The sequence below is a fragment of the Geosmithia morbida genome (genome assembly GCF_012550715.1).
Source record: "Geosmithia morbida isolate 1262 chromosome Unknown scaffold_26, whole genome shotgun sequence".
In the NCBI taxonomy this organism is placed as follows: Eukaryota; Fungi; Ascomycota; class Sordariomycetes; order Hypocreales; family Bionectriaceae; genus Geosmithia; species Geosmithia morbida.
In genome coordinates this window covers 388,916-406,583 of record NW_023336213.1, presented here as the reverse complement: position 1 = coordinate 406,583, position 17,668 = coordinate 388,916, and the positions used below count along the sequence as shown (strand labels likewise).

Here is a 17,668-nt window from a genome sequence, read left to right as displayed (position 1 = left end):
CTCTCTCTCTCAAACTTTTTTTCTTTCGTAACCGCTCCGTAGTAAAGATGGTGTCCGCCTTGGCAAGACATTCCCCACCACACTTGCATAATGAGTATGCACGTGGTACAATCGCAGGAAAAAAAAAAAAAGGTCTCTTGACTTGTACAGTAGAGCAGTGATGTTGACAGGGATGTGAATGGGTTCGGAGGGTAACCGAGTCACGAGAGAGTGTGGCGTCACATTTCATCCTCTCTCTTTCGCAGGCGGGTGGTTCTGGAAAGAAGTTCTAAGAGGATCCCCAGGTGCGTTCACGATCGAACCATGGCCCGATGCTCAACCTGGCTGGCTAGACGACGTCTTCAGGACAAATAATATTGCATACGAGTACGGAATGGTACGTAGTGCTCACTGCATTGTAGGGAAGACGAGGTACCTACTACTCGTACATATATTGGTGTAATCTGTAGATGATACAGATGACAATGATATCATAGTCAAAACCTGCCTGTAATAACATTATTACTTTAGCGCCGATACAAATTGCGGGACGAGATGCATGTGCTCAGACCCCGGGACCGCAGTAGGGAACTGGCTAAACACGCACAACGGAACGATACTCCGTATCGCTCTGAGGCGTAAAACTGGCCCACTCAGGCACGGCAGGTCTGAGGTGCAAAGCGGTGCAGGCTGCCATGGAGGCAAGGCCAAAGTTCGCCGTCGATGTCTACTTGTCATACAGCCATGTATCAAACCACATCGGTAATGTTTAATGTTTCGCATTCACTCTGTCCAGGGTTACGAAGACTGCTCGGACAATAGTAGTTGCGGCTCCCCTGAGCAAAGGGCCAAAAGGCATACTACCTCGTACGGGAACTACGCGACTTCCGTCCAGGGGCACGGGAATGGATGCCCACCCCTATTTTATTTCCTCCGTGTCTTGTAGATGACTTCTCTCCTCTCTCCTCCGAGATCATCGTCGACCGTTGACCCCAAGCTACAGACCTATCCGTGTGAGCAGCATACGTGCGCTGCACAAGGTGTCAACAGCGGAGTCAGACGCACGATCAAGTATCGCGGAGCATTGCCGCAATAAGCTGCATCCTGGCAACAACAGGTTGGGCCGTTATCGGTCGCGCATCGCCCTTCTCTATACAACCGTCAACGCTGTCACAATCAGCTCCCCCGCTTCTCTCCTTCCTCCCTTCTTCCTCCCTTCTGCAAACGACCATCGATCGATTGATCCACCATGTCCGAAGAGGAAGTGCGAAGGCTGAGACGGCTAATCGAGGAAGAGCGGCGACGTCGAGAGGACGCCGAGAGACGCCGAGAGGAAGAACAGCGACGCCGAGAGGAAGAGCAGCAGCAACGGCGCGACACCGAAGCCATCATCCTCTCCCTCCGGGAAGAACTACGGTAAAAGGCCCTCGTGCAGCTTGGTACGGCTCCGGAGAGCACCAGAGCTCGCCCGTAACCGTATGCTGACAAGATCAAGACCAGGATCTCGACGGGTATATTCAGTGCGTCCATCATCTCAACTTCAGTCTCCGACACCTTGTTCCTGCTCCGCGGATAAAATCACGACCCCAGACCCTATCAGAGGGAGAAGAGTCCAGGGCTACAACATCGGGCCGGACAAGCATCGTGGGGAAATATTACCCGCATGCGATGCGCGAATGGCCCGACTTTGACGACCGGTGCGGGCAGTCACTCGCACGCATAAAGGCTGCCCTTAGCCATCAACTAGTCTTCCCGTCCATCATCAACATGCACGCTATGGCTAGGGAGATTAGGGATGAACTACCCCCCGAATTCTTAGGATCGGAATCATTTCTCAACGAGATGACGACATCCGAGTTCATCCACAAGACTCTCCAGATACCCGCTCGGAGGATTCTGAACGCGTACTTGGAAGCTAGCGGTCAGCAGAGGAGTCTTCTTCGACAACCATACTTCTGGGTGGCGGAGGGGTTCGATGCAGACAAGCGGAGACAACGGTGAGCCCGGACCCGAGGCGACTGCTAGGCCACCACCCAAGACGCAGCCCGACTGCTATGTGCTTGCAACCGACACTATAGCCCCGCCCGGAGACGTGGGCGATGACGACGCAGCGCAGCATGGATTCGACGACGATCTCCTAGCTAGTGGCCCTCCATATAACGTCCGTCGCATCGGCCTAGCGGAGCACAAAGCCCTCCATCGTCTACGTGCGGCGACCATGGCGGGCTACGTTGATGATTCGATACCCGAAGACTACATGGTGCTGTTAGCCCGCGTCGCCTCCAAACGAGCGACAGGGGACGAACAGAAGAAGCAGCCCGGGCCGAGAGGGGCGCCCCCGGTCAGGTCTTCTACGCCCGCGCACTGACGCAGGCATTCCACTACATGGTCTCCTCAGGTGTTGAGTTTGGGTATATGGCCACCGGCGAGACGCTCTCCTTCCTGCGGGTGCCGCCTGAAGGCCCGACCACTCTTCTCTACCACGCATGTCTCTTTCCCCAATATACCGCGACTCCCAGCCCGGCCGAAGGTAGCGGTCAGCTATCAGACAACGAGAAGGGCCGGCTCGCCGTATCGATGCTCTCCGCCGTCACTCTCATGGCCCTTGAAACGACACCCTACCGAGTGCGTAGACGTGGCCTCAACCTTTCCCAGCTGACCCGCTTCCCCGAGCTACCGGCCTCCGGCACGGCTGCGTCGAGCCCGGGAGGCAGATCCGCATCGCGCAAACGACGTCGCGGTGAGGGCAGCGACCGAGACAGCACGGACGACGAAGGCCATCGGGACGACGACGATGCGCACTCTGCATCGAGCAACACGAGGCGTCGTCGACGCAGCTCACCACTCAAGAAGCAACGGAACGTATCGGACGTCGAGGGCGGCCAGAGGTGTGCAGGGGTGAAGAGGAAACGGGGCGGGGACGGAGCAGCGCAGCTCCAGCGGCCAGCCAAACCCGGCCTGCGAAGGTAGGACGTGGACGGACGCAAGCCAAAGAGGCCGACGCTACCCAGCCAGCGTGACCCATCGACATTTCGTCCCATCCGGCCCTTCTGCACCCAAGGATGCCTGCGCGGTCTCGTGCACGGCGAGGAGATGGACCCCGGCTGCCCTAACGTTCTGCTACACATGCAGGCAGCATCGCGCGACTCCAGGTCCCTGCAGGCGTCGGTCCAGCATGCGTTGACGCTAGACGAACTCCGCGAAGCAGTGCAGCTGCAGCTCCTCTCCAACGCCGAGCAGGACTGCGACTGCATGCTCGAGCGGTGCCTAGTCGGTGCTATCGGCTGCCTCTTCAAGATCACCGCTACGGGGTATGGATATACATTCGTGTCCAAGGGCGTGGAGTCGTTCAATAGCTACCGGCTGCTACGCGAGGTCCGTGTCTACGAGAGGCTTGCAGAGCAGCAAGGGGTGACGATACCGGTATGCCTCGGCATGGTGCCGCTGCTCCTGCCATATCCCATGACGAACGGTGCGCTCGTAACGCACATGCTTCTCATGTCGTTTGCGGGTCTGGGGCTATATAGCCAACGTGCTCAGCGGCTCGCTGAGATGAGCGGTGCCGACCTCGGGCGCGAGTCGGAGCGCACTCTCAGGGAGCTCGAAGCCGTGGGCCTCGTCGAAAGTGACGATGTGAACTGCGGGAACCTGACCTGGAACCGCGAGCTGCAACGCGTCATGAAGATTGATTTCGACCACGCCTCGGTCAGCGGGTCCGAGACGCTCAGTCCGGCCAGCAAGGCAAGCCCGGCAGCAAGCCTCGGAAGCTCCCGCCACTCCCTAAAGCCTCTAGGCCGCAAAAAGGCGAGACCGCCTAGCGGTAGGAGGGCATGGGACGACGGCGAGCGTGCTCGAAGCCTCTCTAGCTTGCTGCGGAACGCACGACGGTCCGACTCTTTCATCGCCAGTCTCCTGACTGATACCATATTGTGATCAGCACCGCTGAGTATCGTAAGAAGGTGTGTAGAAAACTTGGTAGGTTGGCTGACTGCGCAGTCTCGGAAACATGATATTCGGTACCAACCCGATTGCCATGATGACATGATGGCTTGGGAAAACTTCTTCCTCTACGAATATGCCGAATCAGAATTCCGCGTCCCCTCCCCCGCCCCCCCGACCCATCCGGTTGATGGGGCTTGGCTTCTCCTTTCAACCCTATGAAGGCCAATGCGGACATCGTAGTGACTCGGGCTCCTGGAAGAGGCCGTTTGGGACGAGCTGAGATGATGGTGTAGCATCTTACGAGGTTGGGTAGATACACTCTCCATCGCACAAAGCCTCATCATCGACGGGTATCGTACCAATTCGCAGTGTTGAGAACCGCAGCTTTTTAAACGGGCTTCTTCCAGAGTTTCCCCCTTCCTGGCATAACTGCTTTGCGTAATAACTTTTCTGTACACATTCAACCCTACGGGGGAACTAGCCCAAGGTAATATTTTTTTTTTTTTGGGGGGGGGGGGGAATGTGGACTTTATAAAACAGTGCAAGTTCAATTCGCTGTCAAGACAGAATATACATCGCGCCTATGCAGAAGCTACCCAGCATGGTTGCGTACCCAGCATCAAGCAACATTCCCACGTCTATTATGCCGTTCCGTAAGGTCACCATGCCCATTACATGACAAGCTTGTGACCGTGGTACTTGGTCTCGACGTTGCGGGTAGCGATATCCGCCTCGAGAGTCCTTTCGGGGAAGCCCTTGAAGGAGACGGCGTAGGTGGCAACAGAGTGAGCGATGAGCTGTGTAGGGTTAGTCGGGGAGGCCTTAAAAGGGGGGAATGGCGGTGTGGAAGGGAGAGACAAGAGACGTACCTTGGTGTTGACCTCCCAAGCTGTGAGGTCAACGTTGCTCGTGTCATCGCAAAGCTGGTGGTAGCACTCGTCATACCACTTGCCCTCCTGTCCACCAAACATGTCCTGCTCCTCGCGAGTCTTGATGCCCTCAGCACCAGCAGCAATACCCCCACCAGGGATCCCATTCCTGATGAAGCCGTCGTAGTCGCTGCGGCCATCAAAGGGGATGAGCGTGTAGTTGAGGTCGTGAGCCCTGTACCAGTCCTGGTAGAGCTCGCGCAGCTCGGCTGAACCCTCAGGGTTCTCCTCGTTGGTGGCGTTGTAGATCTGGTAGGCGTAGTTGGGGCTGGCCATCATGTCGTAGTCCATGAAGAGGCGGATGCGGGCGTTCTCGTCCTCCGGAAGAACGGAGACGTAGTAGTCCGAGCCGAGGAGGCCTTCCTCCTCGCCCGCCCACCAGGCGAAGCGGACGCAGTTGTTGACGCTGAAGGCCGCGAGCTGCGTGGCCACCTCGAGTAGGGACAGGCTGCCGGAGCCGTCGTCGTTGATTCCCGGTCCCTCGGCGACGCTGTCGCTATGGCCGCCCAGCATGACGCAGTTGTCCGGGTCGCCGCCCACGGTCTGGGCAAGGATGTTGGTCGTCTTGATGGTGCGCACTTCGGCGTCGATGTAGGCGATCGAGTCGAGCGGCTCGCCCTTGGAGAGCTTGTCGGCGTACCGGGCTCCTTCCTCGCCACCGATGCCAAAGGTGCCGACGTGGTGGATCGACGGTGTGCCCAGCGTGCCGTGCACGACCTCGGCGTCGGTGTTGTACACGACCGCCGCGAGGGCGCCGGCCCGGCCCGCAAGCTCAGACTTGGTGCCAAAGGGGCACGTGCCGCGCTTCACAAGGACGATGTTACCCTTGGCGTTCTTGGGGAAGTCGGACGCCTCGCAGCCCTCGTTGGCGACGAGGACCAGGTCACCGTGCACCGGCTCGTTCTGCCTCGTCGGAGGTGTGAGACCCATCGGCGTCGCAGATGCCGGCACCTCATCGCCAATCACCAGACGCGACTCGAACACGTCACCCGTCACGGCGGGGAAGTCCTGCGTCGAGACATTGTAGTACGACCCGAGCTTGGCGAGCGACCTCTGGACGTAGTCGAGTGTGCCGGTATGGCCTAGTGCACAGGTCGGGGTCAGCATTCGCACCAGATGACAGGCAGCAGGGCTTCCCAGAACTCACCAGGGCTCCCAATCACACGAGTCGGGTGTCCGTAGTCCTCCTCAGACCTCCTGGCAATGTCGTACAGAATCTGGGCACGCTCCTCGAGCGCAGAAGCCGAGATGCGATCCTGCAGGGTCTCGCTATCGACGAGCGGGAGGTCCGGCTTAGGCGACGACCACGGCGACGACAGTCCAAAGGGCATCTGCAGGGGGACCTGGAGTGCCGAGGCCGTGCCCGAGAGGGCCAGGGTAGCCACGAGTGAGAGACGGGCCATGATTCCTCTGCTTCCTTTGTTTAACAACGAGGATGATGAGTGAGGAAGAAAGGATGAAGAGGAAGGCAAGGAAAACGTCATGGGACTTGGGAATGGCAAGCTGATAAGAGCTCTGGGCGTTGACGCAGGAACCGCGGATCCACTCCCGACAGCTGAGTCATGCGGAGGTCATGCGTACAGAACTTCCTAGGCACCCGGTATTACTTCCCAAACCCAGCTGGTTTCATCAATCTAGAATGGATGGCTCGGTACTCCATACTCTTTATAAATCATCGTTCTCCCATTCCATGTTACTCGTACAACAATGGCGTGTGCGCTAGCTTGTTTTTTTTGGTGTTCCCCGACGAGAGAGAGGCCTCTTGCGGAGAGCTGCCCTCGCTGCACTGGCCAACCTACGGTTATACACATTGAACGCCTATGATCAAGTGTTCCGAATGCCTACCCGTATCAACGAATGCAATGATGCTACACCGTGTGAGTGCCGTCTATCTAACCCCGTCAAGAGCGCGAAAAGAGGAGCATATTATGAAAGGAAAGAAAAGAGAAAAAGGAAGAAAAGAAAAAAACCAAGGTCTAGGAGGTAATAAAGAGAAGGAACAAGATAATAATAAATATATACAAGAAATGACCAATGCCAGAACCAACCGTACATCATCAAAAGGCATGGACGCTCAAGTAGGGTGGGCGTCTCTAGCTGTCGATTCAGATGTCTCTTGATATCCGTCCTGGAGAATCCTACTCGACTGTGAGATTCTTCATACGCCCGGTGGTAGGAACGGGCTTCTCGAGACGCCAGGCCCAGAGGAGGAGATCCTCGAGGGGCATGAAGACGAGCAGGAAGCGGTTGCAGACGTAGGCGACGAGAACGGTAAAGACGGCGGCGAGGGCGTCGATAAAGTAGTGGTTGGCGGTGCCGACGATTGTGAGCAGGATCCACAGGGGGTAGAAGATGCCGAAGCCAAACATGAGGTAGCGAGAAAGGGGGCTGCGGCGGGAGAGCAGACGTTCCTCCTCCTCGTACTCGAAGCCGCTCCCGACCTCGTTCCGGCTGGCCAGGACGTGGCGGAAGGCGCGCGAGGTGATGGAGTGCAGGACGCCCGAGTCGGAGACGAAGACGCAGCCGATGCCAAAGGCGTAGCCAAAGTGCATGCTGGGGAAGGCGGCGAGCTTGTTGACAAACTTGCCACTCATCCAGACCGAGGCGGCCGACTCAAGGTTGACGGTGTCGACGAAGCCGTACCGTTCGTCGAGCAGGCGCGGTGGGCAGGTGGGGATGAAGGTGAAACAGACAAAGGCGAGGATGTTGGTGAGGGTCAGGGTGCGGCGGACGGCGCAGAAGCGGCGGTGGGTGGGGGCGGTGGCGTAGTAGTACGAGATGAAGCCGACGGCGCCGGGGATGTGGATGAGGGCGTAGCCGCGGTTGAGCACGGTGAGCAGCCAGACGCGCCAGTCGCCGGCCTCGGACCCGCGCAGCAGCCAGCGCTGGATGCGCCACTCGAGCCAGCGCTCAGGGCCCTCGTAGTCGCCGCCCCAGAGGTAGGCCTCGACGTCGAGCAGGCTCAGGCCAAATTGCGTGGCGGAGTCCCACATGGTGCGCTGGCCGCCGTACATGAGCTGGCAGATGGCACCGGTGGCTCGGTACAGACCCAGGGCCAGAGACCAGTAGAACATCTCGACCAGGAAGGGGAACTTTTGCAGGATGCGCGAGTGCACGTTCTGGGCGAAGCGAGACGAGTTTGGCATCAGAATGGGCACCAGGCCGCACAGGTGCCGGCGCTTCGGGGGGTGGGCGTCGGGGCGCGGGAGCAGCTCAAAGCCGTCGGAGCTCAAGGGCGGGGGGGAGTGCTCGATGTCGCCGAGCAGCCTGTACCCTTTGCTGCGACCAAGGACGGAGTAGTTCCTGCGGCGCGTCATGTACATGGCGGGGAAGAGGATAGAGACGATGATCTAGAGTGTGGGTTAGCAAATAGAAGCGTCTGCCTGATCCACCGTGATGGAGGCTATCGCGATCGGCAGCGGTGGCGGAGACTCACGATCGGCTCAACCCATTCGGGCATCCTCCAACTGTGGGACGCCTTCCATCCTCCCTCAGGAACGTCACCCAGCCAATCACCCATGATGCTGTTGGGAATATATCACGTATAGTCTCATCCGGTCTTTGATCTTGCTTCGTATATTTGAATATCGTCTTGGAATCCCCTCACAACGATAGCTATGAGAAGATCGATCCAAAGGAAGGGGAAGGCAGGGGGCGAGAGAGAATTTGATATGGGGGGAGGACGATTGAAGGGGGGGGGGGGGGGGGGGGGGGGTCGCAGGCTTGGGAATGTCGTGTGAGATGACGAGCACTTGCTCAGATAGGGGCCAAGAGGGTGGTGAGAAGAGCATTCGAAGAAAAGAAGAAGATTATATTATCCAAAAGGAAGAAAGAAAGAAGAAAAGAAAGAAGGAAAGAAGGAGAGGAGAGGAAGAGAGAGAGAAAAACCAGCCTGGAATGAATCCCTCAACGGGTTTTGCGGGAACAAAAAACCAAGGGAGCGTGATGCGGCGCAGAGAGAGATTGAGGAAGGGGGGAGAAGACGCAAAGAGAGGAAGGGAAAGAGAAAGAAGGTGGGAAAAAGACTGGAGAATCGTCAACTCGCAATCAGCCTGACGCAGCTCAAGCTTCGGCCATTTCTCCACGCACATGTGCATATCGGCAATCTGCACAGGTACGGAGTATCGTTGATACAAATCAGCATATGACGACATATTACGCCCCCCCCCCCCCCCCCCCCCCCACAGGTTACCATGTCAAATTACCATGTAAACGTATGGAGCGACGCTGTTCCTGACAGCGTCACAGATTAGTGTCCCGGATATAAATAAACACTCGTAATTCCCCTAAAATCGCCCTGTGGATGGATATCGAAGCCCGCTATCAGAAGGTTCTCGTAGAGGCCTACAGGCTACGACCAGGTTATATTATCGACAATAGCGTGCTCGGTCCCGACCCCCGCCCAGTCCATAACGATCCTGGGAATACGGGAAGGTACTGATACCTCACGTCTGACATGAAACCGTCTCGTCACCAAGCCGTCGCACTCGGACCTCGATTATGAAGAGATACAGCTGTTCAATCGCGCGTGCGTTGATATCGCCTTTGGCGGCCCTGGCGGGGGGGGGGCTGGCCTCGCTACGCTCCTGGTGTTTGGCGGTCGTATGCTTATAAGCGCAGTCAGGTTATGATGTGGTTCCCGCCTCTATGTGTTATCCTGTCTAATTGCATACTACTACTCTAATACCACTACTACTACCACCTCTACTACTACTGGGAGGGGGGAAGAAGAAGAGGAAGAAGAAGAAGAATCTACAGCTCCTGGTCAAGTCCGAGACGGTACTCGATAGGCTCCAAGCCTGTCCAGTCGGTGCACCACCTCGGCGCGTTGACCGGGTTGCACCGCGCCGCCCTCCGCCGGTCCAGCCGGCAGGCGTACTCGCACCCCCACCGCGAACTCATGCCGTACGCCTGGAAATCCGTCGAGACGATCTGGGCTCCAGACCGGAAGGCCGCCTCGCGCTGCTCCGTGCTGCAGTTCTTCCCGATGATTGTGCCCATCGGTTCGTCGGCCCGCGTGCGCACCCAGTAGTTGGCTGCCACTTGCTTCCTGATGTTGGCGTTTTCCTCGTCGGAAGTAGGAGAGTTGAGCTGTCGATCGTCAGAAGATGTCGGAGGAAGGAAGAGTAGAAAGAATGGAGGGATACGGCGAAGAAGAGGGAAGAAGAAGAAGAAGAAGAAGAAGAAAACCTTTTGAAAAGCACAGTCATCCGACCCCGGCGAAGCATTGGTAAACAGCACCCTCCCCTGCAGACTCGGTCTGCCCTTCTTATATGCGTGACGATAGACGTGGTCCGGTCCGTTATCCATCAGGAAGAATATGCGGCCGCGCGCGCTGTCGAGGTCGGGCCAACCCCTCTCCAGGACGGACTGCTCCAGCGTCCTGCCCGTCTGGCGAAGGCTGTCGGGCGTGAGGAGCTGGTCCTCGCCGAAGACGGAGCGGATCTCGTCGTCCAGCTCGTCGAGGAGCGCGCCGCCGTCCCGGTCCCACGCGTACGGCCTGGACCCCAGCTCGGCGTCCGCCACCTTGAGCTCCATCATGATGGGGATGGGCACCGCGAGCGGGTGAGCATCCATCCACGACTTGATGATTCCCAGGCACGAGATGAGCGTCACGCACTGCGTGTGCACGTCCGCCCCCGGGACGTGCAGCACCTTCACCCCCGGCTCCTTCCATGCCGGGTCGGTGGGGTACGGCAGCCCGGACATGCTGCGCACAAGGGGCTCGGCGTAGTTGCCGCCTTTGGGGTCGGCGAGGACATCAATCCTTTTTTTCCCCCCCCACAACTCTCGTCAGCTTTTCTCCTTCTCCTTCTTCTTTTATTCTTCTCTCTCAGTATTTCTGTCCGAGTCGTCGGTTTCTTTCTTTCTTTCTTTCTTTTTCTGACTATTGGGGACGGTGTGAAAACTCACTCTAGATTCCTCATCTGCTGCTCCCCCAGCTGGAGATCCAACTGCGTATGCGAGTACCAGTAATTCACCGTATTCTTCAGCAACTTCTGCTGCGCATCGCGCTCCTCGAGATCCGACTCAATGTGGTAGCTGTTGTGCGATCCGACGACCTGGATCTGGTTCATCCGTAGGGCACCATCCGTCCATCTGAGCTGCTTTCCCTCGTCCGGACGCTCTGCCCCAGCAAGCGTAGCAGCCAGGACTGTTACATGTCTCTTCTGTCAGTGATTACCGCACAGATTGGACACGGAGAATTATATGTAATACGTGTACTCACGGACGTAGCTGAGGAATTGCTTGGCTCCCTAGACAATCCCTCTAGTCAGCATCACTAAGACCGTAATCCATCACCCCGACTGCCGATACTCCTCAGTGCTCACCATGATGTAAATGCTGTGGAGATGACGTGCTCGGGGCTATCAACAACCAGAGTTTGGAAAAGACGGGATGGGACGGTCCCTTCCCTTTATGAGAAATCGTCGAGGGAATATGCACGCCAATTCAACCCAGGGTTTCTCCTCCCTATAACCAGCTCTTGAAAACCGCTCAGGATCTTTCAATCCATCTTCCTCCTCTTCTTCCTCTTCATCTGTCCTCAAATGCTTATACCTCGTTTCCCTTTCCTAGACCCTGCTCATCTGCCCCACACCGCTGTATCCGACCTCCAATCTTGTCACTACTCTTCCTGCACGTGGGCCCTACCCCGACGTTCAAGGCCTCTCTCTCCGATCGTCTCTGGAATCCACCTTGTATGTTCCCCTCCTCTCTTCCAAGTTCTTGCCCAATATCTGTACTCATTCTTGCAATCGTCCTTGACCTATATCTTTTAAGAGTTTCTATTCCGTCAGAGTTCAGTACTATCCACGAGAGATAATATTATGGTGGTAGTAGTAGTGGTGGGATCGGGATTGTCGACGGCAACTGGTCTCTTGTCAGGTGTGTTGCGTGTGGCTCATCCCCCCTCCCCCGCCCCCAAGGCATTATTACGACGACGTACGAGTACTTGAAGTATTAATGTACAGCGCAGTCCTTCACAGCGTACAGCCCCATTTCTCCCGCGTCGGTCGCTCATACACTTTCAAGACCCCAGGCCCTCTTGTCTGTACTACCACGGGGCACGGACATACAGCGAGGCACATGGCTTCTGTAGCCATGGCCATGGGACTATCAATCCTGTCATGGTCCTCCCCTCGCCGCCAACTGTAATACTCCACTCACATTCTCGCACCAGTATCCTAGATGCAAACATTGATACGCTAAGCTATGCCGACTACTTAAGGAAATACTTATATACTACTAGTACATTGATTAAATGTCACGGGCCAAAGCCAGTCGTAAACTTCAATGATACCCCCTCAAAACACACGTCTCAGCCACGTGCCTCCTGCCGAGCACATCTGCCTTTGCCCTCCAGCATGGGTCTATGGTCCATATAATAATAATACAATCAAGATACTCCGTACACCGGTCCCAATCGCTAGCCTCATTGGCCTCGTCCTGCCATCGTCCCACGTGCCGTCAGCAGGCTACGCCCATGCGGCTGCTGACTCGTCTATTACGCCCGCTGCGTCGTACGTTCCCGTCGCCAGCAGCTTCCTGGCTCGCCGTCGCCTCTCCCCTCTGAGCCACCCGAATCGTCTTCTTGGTCAGGCTTTCCTTCTTTCCGTTCCCGTTGGCCTTGGCCGGCGGTCGCCCGCCCCGGTCCCTCTGTCGACCCCTCTGTGGCTCCTTGGGCTCTTCGGTCGCCTCCGGTTCGTTGTCCTCGTGCAGAGGTTTCTTGCCCCTTGCCCGACGCTCGTCGTTAGGGTCAAGGAACCGGTGGATGATCCGGTGATCCAGGATCCGTTCCTCCTTGTCGTTAGGTCCCGTTTTGTCGGTCTTGGGCCACTTGTACCCGTAGATAATCGAGTGCCTCTCGCATCGCGGGCACGACGACCGGGTGCAATAGGCATTCTGCTGCACAAAGTATGTCGGGCAGTTGGAGCACTGAATCCATGCCATGGCTGGCTCCGACAGTAGTAGCGGCGTCAGCACGTAGTCACCGGGTGTCCGACACTCGGCCGGCGGTGTCGTCTGCTTGATAAAAACTCGCTTCTGATACTTCTTCTTCTTGAGCATCTTTGCAGCTTCGTCTGCGTCGCCTTCTTCCACGGCAGTAGCTGTTGGGGCCTCAGCAGTAGTCTCCTCAGCCGTCTCGATACTGGCGGTGACGATTGGAGCTGGGCTGAGCCCATCCGTCTCCGATGCGTTCAAGATGCTTTGAAGAGACATGGGGTTCAGCTCTACCGGAAGCCTGACTTCTATCGTCGGCCCCTCCTTGGTTGGAGTAGGCATGAGCGGCTCCGGGCTCTCCTTATCAGGGGATGTCAAGTCCGTATCAGCTTCGTACGCACCAGAAGAGCCGCTGCGGGAGGTTGAGCTTCTTCGGGAAGACATCGGCGCCTCGAGCGATATGTCGGCCACGAGCTTCAGCTTCTTGGCCGGTGTGATGGGCGGCGATGCGAGGCCGTCTGGCATAGGTCGCTTCTCCGACTTTCCATCAGGTGTCGTGGATGGCATCGGACTCTCCAATCCAACCGAACCACGCGTGAGGCTCAAACGCGATCCCGTCGACTTCCTCGACTTGTAGACTTTGGGACGAATGCTGGGCGTCACAGATGACGTCCGCGAGGAGCTGCCACCAACGCTGTCGTCCCTCCTCCGGCGACGCAAGGAATATGACTCGGTCTTGTCTTCCTCAATGCTAGCCCTCATGGTGACCGGGCCATCCTCAGGTTCCCAGCCGTTCCTCTGTAAGGTCTCGCAGGTAAGGCAGAGACACTCGCAGTTATCTTCGCCAAAGTAGTTGTCTCCGTAGGTGACAGTAATCTCCTCGCCGACTTCAATGTCGCGGGTGGCAATGATTTCGATGCCGGCGTGGCTCGTCGTCATGAGCTTTGCGTTGGCGCCGCAATCGTGATTGGCAAAGCGGGCGGGACCCATGAACAAGCTGGTGCACTTGTTACGAGAGGAGACGACGACGCTAAAATCCTTCTTCCGGAAAGCGATCTCCTCCTCCTCTTTGGGTGTCATGGTGACTTGGATCCCCGAAAGGTACTTTACCGACTCGTTGCGCCGGATGTAACGTCGGGCAGTGACGGCAGCCTCGTGTGTGACAATGGTGTAGCGGTTTGTGGAATTGACCTCAAAGGGGCAGTCGGGAAGGTAAATTTGAGCATAGCGGCGGAGGTGGCGGCGAAAGTCGTCCTTTTCTCTATCTGTCTTCAGTCCATTGACGAATCTCCGGATACCGTCTGTCGCAAGTAGCTTCTGTTCGGCAGCGTTGAGGTCCTTGTTCACCACCACTTCGGATTGCAGGATTTTGGAAATCTCCTCCGACTTGACACCACGCGAGGCATGGTAGGTCGAGCGGTTTTTGGGGATGCTCGTCCAGTAGTGCACCTGTCCATGTGCGTGTTAATGGACCGCCTACGTCTGGTTTGTGGTTTTCGTTTCTGAAACTTACGCGGTCGACCAACGCATCCGTGCACATGTCATCGTACGCAGATATCTGGGCGAGAGTCAAGCGAGGCCGTGGCGGCGGCTTGATATTGGCTGACGAACGACGCATGATACGAGGGGGGCGGAAGATATGGAGGGGTAGGAAGGCCGTTGGCTGAGAGAAGGTAAAAAAAAAAGGACTGTGTGTGAAGCTGAATCTCCTCAGAAAAATGAGCAGCCAATAGTAGAGTATCTAGAGGTCAAGTTAGTCGAGTCGTTTACTTTGCGCTCACCACGTCATGCCAGATGAGACTGAGAGGCTGTGATTCTGACGAACTGGGCAGGTTGCGATTGGCAGGCCTCATTGGCGGACTCACATACAAGGAAGGAGAAAGGACAGAGTACAGAGGAACAAAGGAAAAAGGAGCGACAAGGAGATCCCCAAGGAGAGAAGGGAGGTCAGGGAGAAGCAAATGAGGTCCTAAGAGAACATGGTGATTTGTGGTGGAAGGGGGAAACTACTGTAGATGCCCGTGCTCCTTCCCTCTCTCTTAGACGCTGTGCAGACATGGGAAGGAACGTCCGGGGGCCATAATAGAAGGCGCTTCCCCCAGCCACCACAAAATGACGGCCCGCAGGCTGCTGGCCAGGCGACCGCTGGCACTCTTACAGGGGTATATAGAGGCGCCACGAATTCTGGCTTCGCCACACCTGCCAGGGCCCAGTAGCCTGTGGCTTGCTTCAATACGAGTAAAGGTCAGGCCAGGCATCTACTGGCTAATCATGCTCCACCTCTATCCCCATCCGGACCACGTTCAAGGCTGCACGTGACGGAACAGAATTCGCCGACAAGTTCACTCCGGGTGCTGCTCTCTATACTACCGCGAATAGCTTCTCTATCAATCGCGACGGAGCATCGGACGGCGGGGTCAACACACACGGACACCATGATTCAGCTCAAGGTATGTTCTAGGTCACTTCCTAATCTCCCTTTACCGTGACTAATCCTTGCTCCCAGACAGTATTGAATTGCATCGACAACTCGGGGGCCGCTCTCGTTGAGTGCGCCCTCGTCATCGGGCAGAAGCGACACGCCAGGATCGGTAGGTTCCCAATGATAATGGAGAAAGGATAGGGGACGGGAGCTAGGAGTTGGAAACGGCTGACTCAGTTAAACAGGTGACCGCATCGTCGTCGTCGTCAAGGAGCACCGTGCTGCTTCTGCCTCTGGCATGGCCGGTATCTCCAACGCCCAAAAGGTCAAGCGCGGAGATATCCGCCACGCCGTCGTCGTCCGCACCAGGTACCCCATGCAGCGCGCCGACGGATCTCAGGTCAAGTTCGACGACAATGCTTGTGTCTTGCTCAATAAGTCGGGGGATCCTATCGGCTCGCGCATCAACGGCGTCGTCGGCAACGAGCTCAGGCGCAAGAAGTGGAGCAAGATTCTGTCTATGGCTCCCATGAACGCATAAATCCCCCATGCCTCTGCCCTTCTTCAGCGATAAAATACGATCCCTTCGATCAGGGGGATCCGACTACTCGACAAAACCACTCACTTCCTTGACCAACCCAACCGAGCAGCCTGTGGTGTGCTCATCAACTGACATGTATTACAACATTACTGTACAATTACTATCAAAGCTACATATTGCAGTAGCGTTTGTTTTGATTACACGGCGTCTGCTTGTCCGAAATAAAAGAATAAAAATATATCTATGTATTTGCGTGCACGCACGGCTCAATTTGCTTTAAGAAAGGGAATCCTCCCGCAACATATGAACAGTGCCTCAGAGCACTCGCAAAAACAATCTGGCAATGAAGTTTCGCTTTACACTTCATCTGCTTCATAATGCTGAAATATAAGAAAAGAAAATAACCATACACCCCTTTTTACATCATTCTTCATAAACGCCCAAAACACCCAAAACAATTGGCAAGCCATGAGAGACTTGTCGGGGTATGTATTGTAAAACCATTTCAAAATATCAAGTAAAGATGTGACCGCATTCGCAACAGACGTAGAAGAGTTTCTGTGTTGCGACGAGTTAGTCATCATTTGCCTCCTCCTTAAGATATCTTGAGACATCGGAGAGCCTACCATGCCCGTCTCAGCACTGCGCTGCTGCGACTGGAAGAAGACGGCCTCTTCATGTTGACACGAGGGGCAAGACTTGTTGGAGCGAGGGAGCTAGAATGGGTTGACAGTGTCAGCGACCAATTCTTGCATGCAATCTATCGTCTCTTTTTTTATCTCTCTTTAGGCAGCCCATCAATTTCTCTTGTCGGCGAAGTCGTCGATGGATGTATCTGGAGAGTCCATCCTTTCCTCGTCGTAGTCATCGGCGCTCCAGTCATCCATGCTCAACCATGATGAGTCACAAGAGTCGCCAGGGGGAGGTCCAGCGTCGTGATGCTTCGAGGGCTGCTGCTGCTGACGGTCAAGGGGAGAGACCATGGGTTCCCCGCAAACAGTGCAGTGGATAACAGTGCCGCAGAAAGTACACATTTCCAACAGAGAGCAACAAGAAGACGGGTCACTACTAACCGTAGGGTCAGTTCCGACATCCTGGGTCACACCGGCCGTCTCGCCAGCAGACGTGTTGAGGACGTTGCGGAAGATGCAGGTGGACTGGGCGTCCTCAGTGTACTGGCAGGTGCGGCAGGTGTACTGAAGCTTGTGTTCTTGCTCGTCCTCCTTGGGGTAGAGCATATTGGAGCACTCGGAGCAGAAGCGGAAACTGATTTGCTCGTTACTAGAGTCGGGAGCCGCGGCGTCGGACGTGGTCGACTGGGGAGTAGCCATGATCGGTATTCTATATATTCGCGCAGTCGAATGTCAGATGCTTTGTATTTCTCCGGGGTGATGAATTCAATAGTCGGCGCGGGAAACAGATTGTCGGGATTGTTGTTGTTGGTGAAAAGGCGGATATGTGAAGATGAAAGACCGAGGCGGTTGATGACTATGTTGATATTGGCCACCGAGTTTTATAGGTGGGGCACTAAGCAGGACAGCCATTGGCTCCAGTACATCGTAAGCTGATTCACACCTACGAGTACTCGTACACGTAGATTCACTCGGTGGATAAATGTGCTATAAGCTCAGAGGCAGTCCAGGGTCCCAGAGTCTGTCGGTAAAACTCTGGATATTTATATATCCGTGCGCGGATGCCGGGACGAAACCCCGTGGGTGTAGAGAAATACAGGAACAGCCTACACGGGGACATGGCATATACTGCGACGTCAAGAAAAGTTCAGAAGAACTGATGTATCGAAAATAAGATCGTATCAGGAACAAATAGGCCATACCATACTATATGTAAGCTCCTGTACAAATCATAGGTGCATTTTCCAGTGTATAAGCTTGTACCTACCTTGCTATCTAG

At 55.9% G+C, this 17,668-nt stretch overlaps 7 protein-coding genes across 7 annotated transcripts; 2 read left to right on the top strand and 5 right to left on the bottom strand.

Annotated features, from left to right (window-relative positions):
• Positions 1 to 674: 674 nt before the first annotated feature.
• On the top strand, positions 675 to 3,912 carry GMORB2_4894 (uncharacterized protein; the record flags this gene model as incomplete). Its single annotated transcript, XM_035466868.1, has 5 exons — positions 675 to 741; positions 1,475 to 1,883; positions 1,948 to 2,239; positions 2,326 to 2,945; positions 2,991 to 3,912. The coding sequence occupies 5 exons, from the start codon at positions 675 to 677 to the stop codon at positions 3,910 to 3,912; spliced, it is 2,310 nt and encodes a 769-aa protein (XP_035318027.1).
• A 680-nt stretch (positions 3,913 to 4,592) lies between these two features.
• Positions 4,593 to 6,253, bottom strand: GMORB2_4893 (uncharacterized protein; the record flags this gene model as incomplete). Its single annotated transcript, XM_035466867.1, has 3 exons — positions 4,593 to 4,718; positions 4,791 to 5,932; positions 5,998 to 6,253. 3 exons carry the CDS (start codon positions 6,251 to 6,253, stop codon positions 4,593 to 4,595), a joined length of 1,524 nt encoding a protein of 507 aa, XP_035318026.1.
• Positions 6,254 to 6,988: 735 nt separating this feature from the next.
• GMORB2_4892 (uncharacterized protein) lies at positions 6,989 to 8,370 on the bottom strand (the record flags this gene model as incomplete). Its single annotated transcript, XM_035466866.1, has 2 exons — positions 6,989 to 8,200; positions 8,287 to 8,370. 2 exons carry the CDS (start codon positions 8,368 to 8,370, stop codon positions 6,989 to 6,991), a joined length of 1,296 nt encoding a protein of 431 aa, XP_035318025.1.
• Positions 8,371 to 9,602: 1,232 nt separating this feature from the next.
• GMORB2_4891 (uncharacterized protein) lies at positions 9,603 to 10,927 on the bottom strand (the record flags this gene model as incomplete). Its single annotated transcript, XM_035466865.1, has 3 exons — positions 9,603 to 9,941; positions 10,092 to 10,617; positions 10,764 to 10,927. The coding sequence occupies 3 exons, from the start codon at positions 10,925 to 10,927 to the stop codon at positions 9,603 to 9,605; spliced, it is 1,029 nt and encodes a 342-aa protein (XP_035318024.1).
• A 1,393-nt stretch (positions 10,928 to 12,320) lies between these two features.
• GMORB2_4890 ([histone H4]-N-methyl-L-lysine20 N-methyltransferase) lies at positions 12,321 to 14,412 on the bottom strand (the record flags this gene model as incomplete). Its single annotated transcript, XM_035466864.1, has 2 exons — positions 12,321 to 14,243; positions 14,308 to 14,412. 2 exons carry the CDS (start codon positions 14,410 to 14,412, stop codon positions 12,321 to 12,323), a joined length of 2,028 nt encoding a protein of 675 aa, XP_035318023.1.
• Positions 14,413 to 15,229: 817 nt separating this feature from the next.
• GMORB2_4889 (large subunit ribosomal protein L14) lies at positions 15,230 to 15,757 on the top strand (the record flags this gene model as incomplete). The annotated part of the gene is made up of 3 exons (XM_035466863.1): positions 15,230 to 15,244; positions 15,301 to 15,385; positions 15,462 to 15,757. 3 exons carry the CDS (start codon positions 15,230 to 15,232, stop codon positions 15,755 to 15,757), a joined length of 396 nt encoding a protein of 131 aa, XP_035318022.1.
• Positions 15,758 to 16,270: 513 nt separating this feature from the next.
• On the bottom strand, positions 16,271 to 17,088 carry GMORB2_4888 (DNA-directed RNA polymerase II subunit RPB9; the record flags this gene model as incomplete). The annotated part of the gene is made up of 3 exons (XM_035466862.1): positions 16,271 to 16,315; positions 16,384 to 16,473; positions 16,831 to 17,088. The coding sequence occupies 3 exons, from the start codon at positions 17,086 to 17,088 to the stop codon at positions 16,271 to 16,273; spliced, it is 393 nt and encodes a 130-aa protein (XP_035318021.1).
• Between the last annotated feature and the right edge of the window lie 580 nt (positions 17,089 to 17,668).